The sequence below is a fragment of the Vicugna pacos genome, chromosome 26, assembly GCF_048564905.1.
Source record: "Vicugna pacos chromosome 26, VicPac4, whole genome shotgun sequence".
NCBI classification, from domain to species: Eukaryota; Metazoa; Chordata; class Mammalia; order Artiodactyla; family Camelidae; genus Vicugna; species Vicugna pacos.
Window position 1 is genome coordinate 21,338,219 of NC_133012.1, and position 15,747 is coordinate 21,353,965.

The 15,747-nt window shown below is 39.8% G+C and overlaps 1 protein-coding gene across 2 annotated transcripts in view; it reads right to left on the bottom strand.

The window, feature by feature from the left end:
• The window catches only part of TENM3 (teneurin transmembrane protein 3), a 1,525,061-nt gene that overhangs the window by 374,551 nt on the left and 1,134,763 nt on the right, over window positions 1-15,747 (bottom strand). For both annotated transcript variants that reach the window (XM_072950498.1, XM_072950499.1), the window contains one exon: window positions 14,854-15,160. In XM_072950498.1, coding sequence (XP_072806599.1) covers window positions 14,854-15,085 — 232 coding nt within the window. In that variant the 5' untranslated portion in view covers window positions 15,086-15,160. The remainder of the gene's footprint in view (window positions 1-14,853; window positions 15,161-15,747) is intronic.

Below are 15,747 nucleotides of genomic sequence, written 5' to 3' on the forward strand. Positions count from 1 at the left end.
GAATGGAGGTGAGGAGGGCTATGTTACTGTTATGCTGGCTCATACAGAAGAAGCTGTAAGTGAAAGCAATCTGTAAGTTTCTACTTTATAGTTTTGAGTTTTTACTTTTCATGATGATTTCATGAATTTAAAAAACATAAGAAAAATGAAAGTCTATCTTTAAAAAATATTTTCTTGATTTTTTTATTTAATACCTTCCATTCAATAATTAGAAATTCAATTTACTACCTTCTCTTGGAGACACTGGGTTCTAAAAATCCTTCCTTGCTTATTGTAAAGAAATGTCCTTTCCCCTTCATTATATATGAATTTTTTAAAAAGGAGGCTAAGCATCCTATTTTATAGTAAAAAGCTCTAAAACTGAGGAAAGGAAATGGATAAAAGAATCAATATAAATGTAATACACAGAAATAAAATAATCTATCATTGTCTTTAAGTATTTTCCTCAGTTGTTGTCAGCTTGGACAGAATGATCTGCTCTCAGATATGGAGCGGCAATCGTCCAAGGGTGGAGCATAACACAAAAGTAGAAACTGGGCAAACATTTCTTATTTGATACCGATGGACTTCGTGTCACCACCGTCTTATCTGGTGTTCCCTTTTTTGCTGTGTTTGTAAAATGATAAGAAGGTCACACAGTAAAACAAATGTACATAACTTCTTTCCCTTTGAGTCCTGATGCATACTTTATGGGACACTTCAAACCTTATGTGAAATTCGTCATGGTTTGAACAGAATACCAATCCTTGAACATGTGATAGAAATTTCAATGAGGATATAAATCTTTACTTATAAGACCCTAAACAAAACTACATTTAAAAAATTAACTTAAAATCCCAATAAATACCCTAACCCCTCCCACTCCATTTAACGTCTCTATAAAATGTAAGTATCTTCAACAGGATTCAGCCGCTTTCTCAACTTATCTCTTCATATGATATTAACATCTATCACTACATAATGATAATTCCGAATTTCTAGGGGACAAAGGAAATGACCACTGTACACCCTATTTATAATTCAATTTATTACTCAAAACCTGGGTCTAATGGAAGCCATTGCAGGTTGCACCTCAGCATTCATCCTGAACTCAGCTGCATCTCTGTCAATGGAAGTGTGTGGCTGAGGCTTTACAGTGAACTTGATGACGAGGCGTGAGAAGGGAAAAACTCCAAGTGCATCTGCAAGCAGGGGAAGCAGGATTAGAATGAATGGCCCCAGAGAATACGTATTTTCCTCCAGAGAAGATTTGTGAAGCCTCCAGGGGAGGAGAAACATATGGACACTGAAGAGAAGGTTTGGTGGCTCCAAGGAGGAAAATGAGGCTGTGAGTCTGCTGACTTGTGAGCAAAGAGCATCTTCTTAGACATGTCGCGTGAAGGATTTGTATACCCAGCCACAAAAGAGGGCAAGTCTAACAACCGTTTATAATGAGAGAGAGAACTTGTAACTTGGTTTCTTTTTTTTTCCTCAAAAGCATTCTGAAAATGAATTTGCTTTTTACTTTTACTTAGTAATTATTTCTGTAGAAGAACCCAAGACCCAGTGATGGATGATAATGAGCCCACAACATATCTGCTAGTATCTGATAATCAAGCTGCAGTAGGTGTTGGGGTCCATATGCATGTGGTTCGGTGGGACACGGCAGGTGTTTAATAATTGTGACTGAAGCAGCACCACATTGATTCACAACGTGGGTCCGAAACTGGCAACGTGGCAAGGAACCGGATACACGTTTAGCGGTAAGCCGGGGCTCGGGACGTCAGACCAATAAAGGCCGAGGCAGGGGGAAAGGATTACCTCCACTGTGTCCGGAGGAGGGCTGTAAGCTCCATCTATCTACTCACACCTTCTGGCAGGTAATCTACAAAGCAGAGTGGCCGCCAAGCCTGAAAGAGGCCCTTGCCTACTTAACAGCCAAAACTAGTTAACAATCAGTTAGGCAGGGGAGCTAAAAGAGGGAACTAAGAGGAAAACATTAACACGAAACAATGATAAACCGGAGCTATTTAACTCGTGTCTGTAAGAACTGAAATTTAAGGTTGAGTAAACATGACCATCTAAATCCTTTAATCCTGCCGCTGACATTTGTAGCGACTGAGAAGGATTAATCATTTTGATCTCTAAATGAATCATTTTCAGGAGTTAATATTTAACAGTAATAAACTTTGGAGGTGCAGTAATTAGCCTAGTGGATCTGATTCACGTGTCAGGTTTTCGTCTTTATTAAACCCTCTTCTCACAAAGAAAAGGTTTTCTCAGCACCAGGACGTATTTCAGAAAACATGAAAAAGGGTTTCAGATTCCTTTCATTTTTGTATGATGGCAGAGGTGAGGGGGAACACAGGGGAAATGAAAAGTTGGGGTCTAACTGGAAATTCATAGCAGCATTAAGTGCTGAATGGTAAGACCATATGGTCGTATTTCTTTTGAAGTCTAGGATCGGTTCCCATTATTCACTGTAATGGCATCCAAGACCAAACTAAATCTCAGTCTTTAAAATTAAAAGCATTTTGCTCTTGGCTCTCAGGTCTTCCTCTTCCACAATTTCCAACATGCCTGCATGTTTAATATATTTTCATAATGCAAAAAATACAAATAAACAGAGTAAAAATAACAGGAGTCAGAGAAAGAAAGGGCTAGACTCCACTTCACTTCCAAAGCAGGATAAGATGGTGTGGAGAGCCACACAGTTAGTATCTTATTCATCAACGGAGTCGTTAATCCTATTTGACATCTGCCCAACGCTATTAGTGATATGCTAAAATTATATTTACATCTTCCATGTTCTACGTTTAAGAAACAGGAATTTAATTCTGTTGACCTACCAGGAACATACACCATGGAGAAAGATTTAAAAATTATTTATCATCTTAGTAATATTCCAGCAATAAAACTTCGAAAAAAGTAAGCTAAAATGGACTTTTATCTTAATGGGCAAAATGTTTGTATCCACAAGACATTACAGCGCTTGGCCACAGAGGTTGTTTTAAGAGGACTGTAGCTGTGGTTTAGTGGAGACATGTGACCCTGCCCCTGGGCCAAATGAAACGCCCCCTTCGCTGATGCTGCATGAAGGAGAGAAAGCAAACCTCGAACTTTCCATATTCAGCTACACTTGCTTGAACATGCCTAATTTTCGTTTGTTTGTTTTCTTTAAATGAATGCGGTGTAGGTCAATTTTACATGCAGTGAAATACAAATCTTCAGTGGACCCTTTAGTGAGTTTTAATAAATGTGTCCACCACGAACCCAAACCAAACATGGCACACCTCCGTCACACCCACAAAGTTCCCAGGTCCCCAGAAGTCAGTCCCCAACACCACAGGCAACCACAGTTCTGCCTCCATTTTACTAGAGATTAGTTTTGTCTGTTCTTGAGCTTAATATAAACAGAGTCATACAGTATGTCCTCTGGACTCTTTCACTTGACGGGATGTTTCTGAGGTTCTTCCACATCGTTAAACTTGTATCAGCAGTTCACCCTTGATGTTGCCAAGGTGTGTTCCATTGCATGAAAATACTACAATTTGTCATATCCATTCATTTGGTGATTCCAGTTTGGGCCTATTATGAATAAAGCCGCTCTGAAGATAAAGTTCCATTTGTTTTATGTAAATGTTTAGGACATGAATTGTTGGGTCAAAGGGAAGATGTTATTTTTAACTTTCCATAAGAAACTGGCAAACAGTTTCTAAACAAATCATGCCATTTTACATTTTGCACTCCCATCAGCAGCGTAGGAGAGCTCAGGTGTTCCACACCCTCACCAGTATTTGGTGCTGTGCATCTTTTTCATTTTAGCCATTCTGGCAGGTGAGGGGTAGTATTTCACTGTAGTTTTCATTTTCAGTTCCCTGATGGCTACTCATGTTGAATACTCTTTTTCATGTGCTCAGTAGACATTTGTATCTTTTCTGTATCATTTCTAAGAGTTTTGCCCATTTTTAAACTGAAGTGTTAACCTCTTTGTTATTGATTTATAGGAGCTCTTTATATATTCTGGGTATAAATCTTCTGTCATATATACGACATATATAAGTGTAAATATGTATACAGATGACAAATATACATATTGTCATATGTGTGTATATATATGTGTATATAAATAGTATATATATATATAATTATATATACAATTTTCTCTCAGATTGTGGCTTGCCTTTTCATTTTCTTAAAGGTATCTTCTGATAAGTAGAAGTTTAAATTTTGATGAAGTCTAATTTATCAGTTTTTTCTTTTACATTTTGTCCTTTTTATAACCTCTCTGAGCTATCGCTTATTTCAAGGTTGCAAGCATATTCAAGAACGTGTTTAGCTTCTTACTGTGGTTTTCTTTTGTTTTTTTTTTTATGGAAATTAGAAAAGTGAAGGAGTAAAGCAGAAAATGGTAGGATTTGACTCTATTTCTGGCTCTGGAACTCACCAGCTGTTGACTGAGTGAGATTTTTCACAAAGGTGGGTCTCAGTCTTCCTCATCTGTAAAATGGGCTCAGAGGATCTCAGAAGTCTCCCAACCATATGTTTATGCAGAAAGAAGGCAGTACAATGGACCATGACACAAGGCTGAGAACAAGAGCAACAAGAGTCCAAGGGAGGGGGAAAAGAAAGAGAACAGACCTTGACAAAAGTATGGGTCACAAGGGTTAAAATCTCCTTCAGCACCAGGGACTTTGGTTTATATTTCACCCCTTAAACTAAATCAGAAACACTGTGCCATGTTCCTACCATGTGTGGAACTCATCCTGAATTGAAAACCAACCATCAGGACAACGTGGACATGAATAAGCCGTATCTGCCTGTCTGGAAAGGAGCTTTTCCTCTCTCCTCAGGAAACCATAGAATGTGCTGTGGTTCTAAGGCAGGGATTATTTTTTGCCTTTCAATTTTGATGATTTGAAACTGGCAGGTTTTCCCTCATAGCCCCTGTTGATATTTTACTGTTTTTTCTTTTCTTCCCCTTCTTTTCTTCCTTCTTTCTTTTTTTCAGTAATTCTGTGAATGGGTTTTGTGTTGATTTCACATACTTTTACAAGAGTTTCGGATTCAAGTTTCACGTAACCAATTCATAAATTAGTCTTTTTTTTTTCCTTTGGCTTCTTCCTAAGTCAAAACTTCACAATTGTACAGAAAGTCCTTGCTTTAGGAATCAGTGTACTGTGTTTAGAAGTTGATAATGGATCAGTATATAGTCTTCCATGAAAAAAAATATGGAGGACATCAAGATGGAACACGCAAGTGTATTAAGTCACCTGGCTGTGAAGGACCAGATTAATGGCACTTCAGTGCATGACTTCCATGTCCAAGGCTGTCTCTTTGGGAAAAATGTGTTCAGAATTCCAACCAGGAACACCTGTCCCTACAGTTGCCTCTCCCACTAATTTTCTGCCTACCAAGCTGGGTGGAACTTCATAAGCAAATCCCCGTGGTCAGCTGGTTCAGGAAAGCTCCCTGAGGGAATCCAGGATGGGAGTGGGGGATGCAGGAACTGGGATGAGCTACTGCCTTTCTCAGACTAATAGGAAAACTGATGACCTTTTCATAGGTTCACTGACCACTTGAATTCGCTCTTCTTTGAATTGTCTATTCATCCATTTCCCATTGGGTTGTCTTTCTGGTTTCAATTTGTAAAAGTCACTCTTAGTTTATTTTATATATATATGTACACAGTGTATATATATATATATATATATATTCCTTTTATCTGTACCATGGACTATAAATATATTTCTCAATATAATAATTTTGTTTATGCTATTTTTATTATTTGTATTTTATATAAATGGTTTTAAATTTTTAAAAAATCACATAAGGCTTTTCTTCTGGGTTTTCTGTTTCCATTAGAATGGTCTCCTCTGTTCTTGGGAGGTAGATGCAGTCCCTGGGGCAGGCTGTGTAGATTCACAGCCACTTTTTTCTTGCCTTCCTCTGTTATAAAAACTGGAAAGCAAAAATAGTAAATGTTCCCTCTTCTCATGCAGCTAAGCGTAGCCAAGTATAACAGCTCTGAAAAAAGAGATGTAGGAAGGCGTCACAGGGGAATAAAGAGAACTAGTCCAATGGAGAGAAGCCCTGCTCACCTTCTCTTTCATTCTGTTTCGACCAGGAATACATGAAAATGCAGCTGACTTCTGGGGATCCGTGGGACAAAGGCCACATGCTGAGGATGGCTGAGCAAACAAAGCCAGAAGGAACCCAGCTCCTTGATGGCATCTTTGAACTCTGGACGGTCCACCTCTGGACTACTTGTTTTGCAAGAAAATAATTCTGTTAGGCGTTTAAGCCATCGTTTTTTGGAGCTTTCTGCTACTCACGGATCAAGTCATTCCTATTTTATTCCGTTTCTCAAATTAACTTCCAGAATTCTTATTGCTTTATTTTTTACATTTGTCTTTAATCCATCTTAATTTATTTTTGAGTACACTGAAAGATATGGGTCCAATTTTATATTCTTCCAGATGGATAACCAGTTGTGCCAGCACCATTTATCAAGTCCCACTGAATAGAAAAACCATTTTTTGTTTTATGCTAAATTTCCCTATATACTAGGATCTATTTCTGAAATTTTAGTCTATTCTACTGATCAACTTGTCTTTATTTATGCCAATATCATATAGATATGATTACATGGCTTCATAGTATTTTTAAAAATACATGGTGAGCCTATCTTATCCTCATTTTAAAATATATTTTTGGCTATTTTTGACATTTACTATTCCACATGAATTTTAAGATAACTTTCTCCAGTTAAAAATAAGCCTTGACTTCTATGCATTTATTTCAGTGGAATTAATATTTTTATGATATCAGTCTTCTCTTCTGAAAACACTGACTGTATTTTCATTTATTCAGATCTTGTTTTATGTTTTACAAGCATATTTACAGATCTCTTCATATTAGGTCCCAAAGCACTCTTATAAAATTTACTCCAAAGAATGTTACAGTGTCTGTTGCCATTGTGATAGATATTTTTCTGACTTCCAAATTTAGACAATTTTTGTTTAATAAATACTTAGAAATGGTATATATAACATGCTTGGGGCATTATTCTAAGCAGTTTACAAATACTCACTCATTTCTCAGCAAACTATAGATTGAAAACTTAAAGCACAATCTACAGAGAAGAAAAGTGAAGCAAACAGAAATTAAGTAATTTGTCCAAGCAAGTTATTTGGCCCAAATTAGGTAACTTGCCCCTCATGTAAAGAATGGCAGACGTACGTCCCAAACACATATCATCTAGATCCAGAATCTAAACTCTTAGCTATTCTGCTAAAAAATTTTTTATTTCTAATTTTTTTCACTTGGGTTTTGTCTGCACAAAATCAATCATATATTTAACAAAAGCACTAATTTTAACATTTCCCAAAATATGTATCAATTGTTCCACTTTCTCTCTTACTACAATTGTAAAATATCTACAACAATTTTGAAGAGCAATTGTGAGGGTGGGTGAGCCTGTCTTGTGATACTGATTTTAACTGAAATGGTCCCAGGGTCTTACCATTTAGCAATGTTGTTCAATTTTTTTTTTTGATTGATCATCTATATACGACTAACACATTTGTTTTTTCTTCTTGTTTACTTAGTGACTTTCATTTTCATAAAGAATGGTTTCTAAATTTTTCCCCAAACCTCTTCATCATCTACTGATAAGATCATGCTTTTCTACATTGATTTATTAATCTAATTATGTTGACAGATTTCCTAACATTGAAAAATCCTTGCATCATCACCAAGGATTAGTAACCACTTGGTTATTAATCTGGTCTAGACTATTATCTTTTTATACATTGCTAGATTCTTATAGACAAATAGTTATTTAGAATTTTTACATATATATTGAGAAACAATTTTGGTCTAGATAGCTTCTTTTTTTGTAGTATATTTATCAAGTTTTGTTAAGGTCATGCCAGTAAAACTCAACAATATGAATTTTATGCTTTCCATCTTTTTCTTTCTTTCTTTCTTCCTTTTTTTTTTTTTTTTTGGTGTTGCATAGATTTCTGAACTTTGGACTTGGCTGTACTTTGAAGGTTATATAAAATTCATCTAGAAACCTATTCTGGTACTTTTTAATGGTGCCCCTTTAAATCACCTTTCTAATCTCTTCTGAAAGCATTGATCCTGACAAGTTTTCTCCATGCCGTGAAATAAGTTAGGGTTGATCATATTTTACCAGGAAAAAAAATAAACTTCTCTAGATTTAAAAAAGTTATTGTTTGGAGCCATTCCTTTCAGTTGTTATGGTGTCTTCGGTGTCTCTCCCTATTTCTGTTCTCATTATTTTTTAATCCAGACCATCAGGGGCTTTCTGGTTTCTCAGTCTTTCTAAAGAATCAACTTTTTGTTTGTTTTCAGTTTCAGTTTCTCATGATTATCTACCTCTTCCTATTTCCCTTCCTATTGGTGTTTCTTTTTTTCTAATATCTGACTCATTTCTTAAGATGTATAATGAAATCCTTTCTGCTGGTCTTTTTAGATCTGTTCCTGAAGGAGGCAAACCAAAATATCCCACAACAAATGTATTTTAACCATCATTTTCCCCTAAAAGCCTTCACTTTATAAATGTAGCTACTATAATGTTTAACAGGTACAATTTAAGAGGAGTCATCCTTTTATCTTTAATCATTTCATCATTTGCGTAACAGTCCTCTTAATCCTGTTTAGTGGTTTTAATTGCAAATTCCACCTTCCCTAATATCAATACTGCCATTCCTACTTTCTTTTTGTTTGTTTTTACTTGATATGTCTTTACATCCATCCCTGTAGTCTCAACCACTTTTTACCATTTCAAGTCTGTTTCTTATAAATACCAATAGCATTTATAAATCCACCGAAGAGTTGCTGTTTGTGTCAAAATCCAGTGCATGTGCCTTTCGTGTACTACACAGTAGAGCTCACGTACTCCATCTTGCTTTATGGTTATTCATGATTTTACTTGTTTTCTCTCTTCCCTTGAAGCTGCTTTTGCTAAATTGATCAGAATGCTATTCATTCCCCTTTCCCCCCTGCTAATTAGGTAGGTCTATTGTGCTTTCTTCATTGCACTAATGATTACCTTCCCTTTCCTGACATTCTTATTCAAATACATGTTTTTCATCAGTACGTGAATGCAAGATAGCAATTATTCCCCTCCACTAAAGCTCTCTTCCAGAACTGCTTTTCCTCTTCCCTCTTCAGATGAGATTTTTGCAATAGTTTTCACTTCCCTACCACTTTTCTCCAACTACTGGATTTTTTCTGAGGTAGGTAAGGAATTTATTTTTAGCCTTTTCAGAGTGGTTCTTACACATTTCCACTTGCTCTGTCATCATCATTTGGGACTGGAACCCAAACATACCACATAGTTGATGGATTGCTATATTTTCCTTTCCTTTCACAGACAGTGATTCTGATTCAGTTGGTATCACTCCTTGAATACTTCCTTAGATGATGCACATTGGTACAGTCTCTGAATCTTGGCAAGGTCCCTAAATAGCTTGCATTTGAGATGAATGGTATCTTCTCTGTGTATAGAATCCCTGAGTTGTAGTTTCTTCCTCTCCGTAGAAGTTATCTCGTTTTCATCGTTGAAGATGAGAAATTCATTCGTCTTATTGTTGAATCTTTTGTAAGTAGCAAGAAGAGAAACTTGTTTTCTCGCTCTGGAACCTTGCAAACCATTTTTATCCATGAAGGTAAAGGGTTTCTCTAGGATGTGTTGAGGGGTGTGTGTGTGTGTTCTTCTTAATTTTACCTGAAACTTTGCCTTCTGAGTCATTTCTTCCACTTGGTCTTCAAAACCATTAATTTGGATTTCAGTAATGATCATCCTCTCTTCTTCAACCAATCTATTTTTTGTTTGTTTGTTTGTTTGTTTGTTTGTTTTTTAAATTATGGCTTTCCCCTGGCTAGCATTGGGTAGTTACTGTTGGTTTTCTTGTTGCCTTTTTTTTTTTTTTTTGGTACTTAGATTTCTGAAAGTGCTCTTGTTGAAATTCTTTATTTCATGTTGGGTTTTCCTCTCTCATCTCCATTGCTCATTTGCATTCGGAGCTTCCTGATCTGTCGGTCTTGTATCTTACCCCACTGCCTACGTGCTAGGCACCATCAAGCTTGTTGCTGCTTTCCTGGGGTGCCTCGGAAGCAGTGACAAGTCCTGTTAGCCTCTGGGGACAAGCCTTTCTATTCCCTGGGTTCCACAGCTCTCACCATTTCAGGGTGGAGAAAAATGCACGCATTTAGGTTTCCTCAGCTCCTGGGGGGCCAAGGAAGCAAGCTACACCTGCAAGACGACATTCGCTCCAGCTGGGTGCACGGGAGAAGCAGGTCAGCCTCTCTCTGGCACCATGAAACTGCAGCATTCTCTCGGATCCCCACACTAGGGCTTCACACTAGGGCTTTCCAGCTTTCATCCGGCCCAACAAGGAAGGTACCCACATCAGCTTTGTCCATCAGGATTCTAATAGAGTTCCAGACCTCCTCTCCTCCCTTCTCAGTGCTCAGATCAGAAGAGGTAAGGAGGTGGCTGGGAGATGGATGGGTGAGGCATCATTCAAGCCATCCTTATGCCAGAAACCTGGGTACAGAGTTACAGGAAAATTCAGACTGATCCTTTAATGGCTTTTTGTTTCACTAAAAAGGGTTACATTTGGTAAGGGGAAGGGCTAGCATCTGGAATCCAGTATAAAAGATGGACTGGGACTAAGGATGCAGCCCCCCAGGGAGACACGGCCCACCAGGGAGACGCGGCAGAAGGCATCAGGCTGCTGGGATAAGAATGGACCTCCCTGCTAATTCTCCTTGAACTGGCCTTGGACCAGCAGTGCCGTGAGGGGAGGAGTCATGTGGGTGGGAGCTGGCGGCTGCTGGGCACTAGTGATGGTGAGGAGCAGGAAGGGAAGGCAAGTCCCATAGCAGCGGTGAGGACCGAGGAGGAGCCAGGACCGGAAGCGAGCTGTCCGGGCAGCCGCCAGGTAAGCCGGGCTCTCAAGCCTGTGTGTGTCTGTCTTTGCTGATCTGCCCTCCTCTGTTCCTTCCCTACTTTGCAGATTTACTACCTATTTTGATTTCAGGTGTGTATAAACAAAGACACAATGCTATCTGCTTTACACATTTTAAAAACAGATAACCTTCCTCCCTGTTGGCACTCTATAAATGAGGAATAAATGGTAGTCTTTTTATTTTAAAATCTTGAAATTCACAACCCCAATACCAATTACTGACTAACGGGTAAACACTTTTGGTTAAGACCGTCTCAGAGGTTTTCTTTCTTTCTTTATTTTTTTTTAGGCTTATGGTTTGGTGGGAACTGAAGTACAGAAGTGTTCCCACTTCCAGACATCACCTCATTTCAAAATTCACCCTCGTGGCCAACATTCCTTGTTGGAGTTGATGAGCATTCCCGTTTGGTCAAGAACATTACGGGCCATGTACGTAGCGCCGAGAAGAAAAGATCTTTTATTTCATCCCTTCTCTCAAACTGTGGGGTGATCTTCTGCAGCTGTTTCGTAAGAAATGCGTCTCAGACCTGACGGGATAAATTCCCTTCAAAGGTGAATCAAAGCAAACAGAATCCAAGAATGCCAAACAAGCCGTTCTGACCCCAACCCCATCACACCTACAGAGAGCGCCACAGCTGCTTTGAGGACAACTATCTCCATCACCCAATAAACCGCGTGGACAGATTTAAAAGGAGACAAAGAGATCTGTGTGTGATGCCGTCAAATTACACACAGACACTGTGAAGAAGAAACCATCCTCAGCTTTACGGTATCTAAATATAACAGGTAATTAACCACAGTCACCTGCCTGTCAGTCACGTCAATAAAAATGATTAAAATCAAGTTTGAAAAGAGGCTATGAATTTCGTCGATAAAAATAAAAACATCGTATCTCTTTTTTTTTTAAATCGTTGACAACAAACGTTATTATTTCTAGATTTGAATTCTCCATGTAATTGCATTAACGGGGGAAGGTGAGTGGTCTCTATTTATGCCTTCTCTCTGCTGAAGCTGCATTTCCTCGTGTCAGTCAGTGAAGACGTGGAGAAGTGGAGGGAGGGCTGACGGGTCGTTTTAAAACTCCGCGGCCGAGCTCAATTAGCATGATTCTTTGGAACAGTTTCAGCGCTCTTCGGCTGCTATTAATATTTTCGATCTTTCATTTTTATTATATGTATGATGTCAGGAGCTGGGGCAGGAAGCACACTTTGTCAATTAAATAATTAATCCCCCAGCATAAGAGTCAAGGAGGAAAAACTGACATTTGTCAGGTTCGAAGAAAATGCAAGCCTGCGAGGAGTCTGCCTTCTACTCGCCCAAGAAACGTGCAGTCTGATGGCAGACTTTCCTTACTCCTTTCTCTCCGACATTCGCCACCCCCCGCTCCAAACATCCCCCGTATCAAACCCCTGGAAAGAGAAAGTAATACTTTCCTCTCCCCTCATCTTCATCTCCCCCCAAAATCACAAAATCATGTCCATTTTCTTTCCTAAATATGCCTCTGGTCTCATTTCTCTCAACCCGTACCTTCAAAATTGGCTTACATTGACTCCAGTAAACCAGAGGGCAATTATGACACTAAATTGTCTGCCTGCTGCTCAGAGGTTAGAAGCCTGAGCTTTAAAGGCCGGCAGACCCGGGTTCAAGTCCCAGCGTGGCCCTCACTGGCCATGGGATCTCAGGCCCCCAAGCCTTGACTGTGTGAACTGTGAAAGGAAGATATTCCCGGGACCCACCTCCCAAGGCGATTGTGAAGGTTAAAAGATGGGGCACGCACCTCCTCAGCACACTGACTTAGCGTGGTAGCCATCAGCGCACGTTAGCTCCCAACAGCGCTGCATCCCATTTAGGTTTTTACTTCCATCTGATTTATGGCCATCAGTGAAGGGCGGCACCATCACACCCAGGACTTAGCTCTTCCTTCCCCTTCTGCCCGTAAACCTCCTCTTACTACCATCCAGCCTCTCCTGACAAGAGGCTCTGCCAGCTGCCCTGCTCTCTCTCTCCCTCTCTCTCTCTCTCCTGTGCCCCTTTCATGCTCTAGTCCTTGGCTGGCAAGGAGCTGGGTGATAGCTTAGCTAGGGGACCCGTGTGGTCCCCTAAGAACCTCAGTTTCAGGGTTTCTGCAAATGGTATCACCATGTCATCAGCAACAGTCTGCGCTGGATTAACGCTGCCTGGGAGGTGAAAATTTCAGCTCTCTATTTTTAACCTGTTTAAGCATCCTCCTCTCTGCCAAAACTGAATGCTTGTTTGGGGTGGAGATGCGCCTCCTCGGCGCCTCAGGCCACATGTGCTGCTTTTTCCCCGCTAATAGTATTCCACAACGGAGTTTTTTTTTTTTTTTTCTCTCCCAAACAGGGCACTAAACAGTTATTTTTTGTTACAAAAGGCAAGACTTCACACTGGGCTCAGATTGCATGCACTTCTACTGAACCTGCTATTTTTTTAAATTGGTAAAAAATGTACCCTGATTATCTACATCAGCTATGCAGACAATAGGAAAGAAAAAAATCGGGGTTTAGAATCATCATATTTTGTGCAATGAACTAAAGTCCCTGAATCGGGACTCAGCAAGAGGATGTATCTCAAATATGTGTTCCGGAACTTCCCTTAAAATCTGGATTTAAAATGTCAAACTATTTTGTCCTCCTTCAGAAAATGTGATACCTGTAATTAGTAAGGCATGCTTTGATGGGGGGAAAATTTCTCTTTGGCAAATCAAAGGAGCCTTCTTGATATAAGCGGGTTGAGGTGAGCAAACACCATTTCAATCTAGTTCAGGTGGCTCTTACCACAATGCAGAGAAGAAAAGAACCATGGGAAATTTTCAAACTTTTAAATGATTTACAGCATTAGTACGTCTTCTTAAATTTGGTCCTGCTCAGTATCAAACTATAAGTCACACTTCCTGTAAGGTGAATGGAAAAGAATGAATATATTCCTTATTTTTAAAGTTTAATTTATTTTGCCTTGTTTCTTGATTAAATCAGCCAAGGGATGCTAGCTAAGTTCTACGTTAATGGACAGTGCAATGCAGATGTAAGAGGATTTCATTTTTATTAATAGTAATCTTGCCCATGTTTCAAGACTGCATCAGAAGAAACAAACTGTACCTATGTATGCCCAGTTTAGAAGAAGCTCCTGTCTTTAAAGCATGGACATCGGTAGGTTTAGGATTGTGATGGAAAGTTACAGAAGTCATTATTCCCCTGGTAGAATACGCAGGCAGGAAACAGAGTGCAAAAATGTTCAACAAGTAGCAAAGCATCATGGATTATATTATGGGAACCTAGGATGTTTTAAGGTCTAATCTCAATGCCCCAGAGTGCCTTTGGGAGAGAAAACAGAACCCTTCTGGAGCAAGCCCTTCTATAAACAGACGGACACAAACACTTGGGCCAGGTGGACCACGAGATGATTCAGAGTAAGAATTCTTACCTCCTTAATGAGGGAGGATGAGTTTCCTCGCCAACAGCTCCTGTTTTCCTTACACCAGTTCTAATTACTAAAACAGTGACTGTGAGCACCTCCCTGAGACTGGAAGGGGGCCCGGGAGACCTAGGATTCAAATTTATGCACCAACACTTTGGCCATGTGCAGAATCACAGCCTCACATATAAAATGTGTAGTGTGGGGCGATTCTCTACACGTGTCGCTACCTGCATCGAGGGGTCAGCATGTCTATTACAGGTAGCTTTCCACCTCGCCTCTGGAGTACGATGTGACCATCTAAGAGCTCAAAATCCGAATCAGGAGCTAGGACATCCACCTGAGAAGATGATCAGGTCACCTCGAAGGGAAAAAAGTGACACCTGCACGTTAGCCCGAGCTGAGCACGCCTTGTTCGACTAGCACAGCGACCTACCTTGTCTGGTGTACTCGTCTGCTTCTCTGTGGACCAAATCCTTCACTCTGTTCCCGTAAAGCAGCCGTGAGGAATCGTGATCAAAAGCTTTCAAGGTCTCGCTGGAGCTGTAAGACTTCTGCGTGGGCACGCGGCACTCCTCACTGTCTGCGGAGGAATTCGTGTAGCGCCGCTCCTTCTCGCGTCGGCCCTTGGTCAGGGAGCAGTAAGGCCTGCGTTCCTTCACATCCATACTTCATTCCTTCCGTGTGCACATCAGCCCTGGCTGTTAGAAATTACGCTCAGGGTTCAATTCTCATCGGCCTGTCTGTGAAGATAAAAACGTTTGCATGATGTGAGCATAACATTCGTCTAAAAACTGACTACATCCTTCTCCGTCTGGAGCATGGTGGGAAGTCGGACTGCTGCTGGGTACCTAGGAAGCTCCCTTCCCACAAGAAATGGAAACACGTCAAGTCAGTGTCGATGTCCTGCATCATCAGGAGTTGAGGCACACTGCTGGTAATGAGCGTTCTAGGCGCGTGTTTAAGCTACCAGAGTTGATATCTCATTTTAATACAAAAAAAAAAAAGTTTAAGCTCAAGCTCAAATTTCGAAACAGAAGCCAGCTGAAAATTGGTCTCAATATGTTTTTTAAATTTTCCGCAGTGGGAAATTGCCCCCGCCGCATTGTCTCCATTCACAAATAAATCCCCTTTCTTTTCCTCACAAAAACATATACTACTATTATTTCTTCACAATTTTTTTTATTACGAGATGGAGCCAGTTGGGAGCTGCTTAGAAGTGAAACTTTGTCAAGTGCATTGAACACGTGATCATTTTTCACAGACTCTTCCTTCAGAGGGCACACTTACCGTGTGTTAAGGACCTAAATGTCTCGAATTGTGGAAAAAA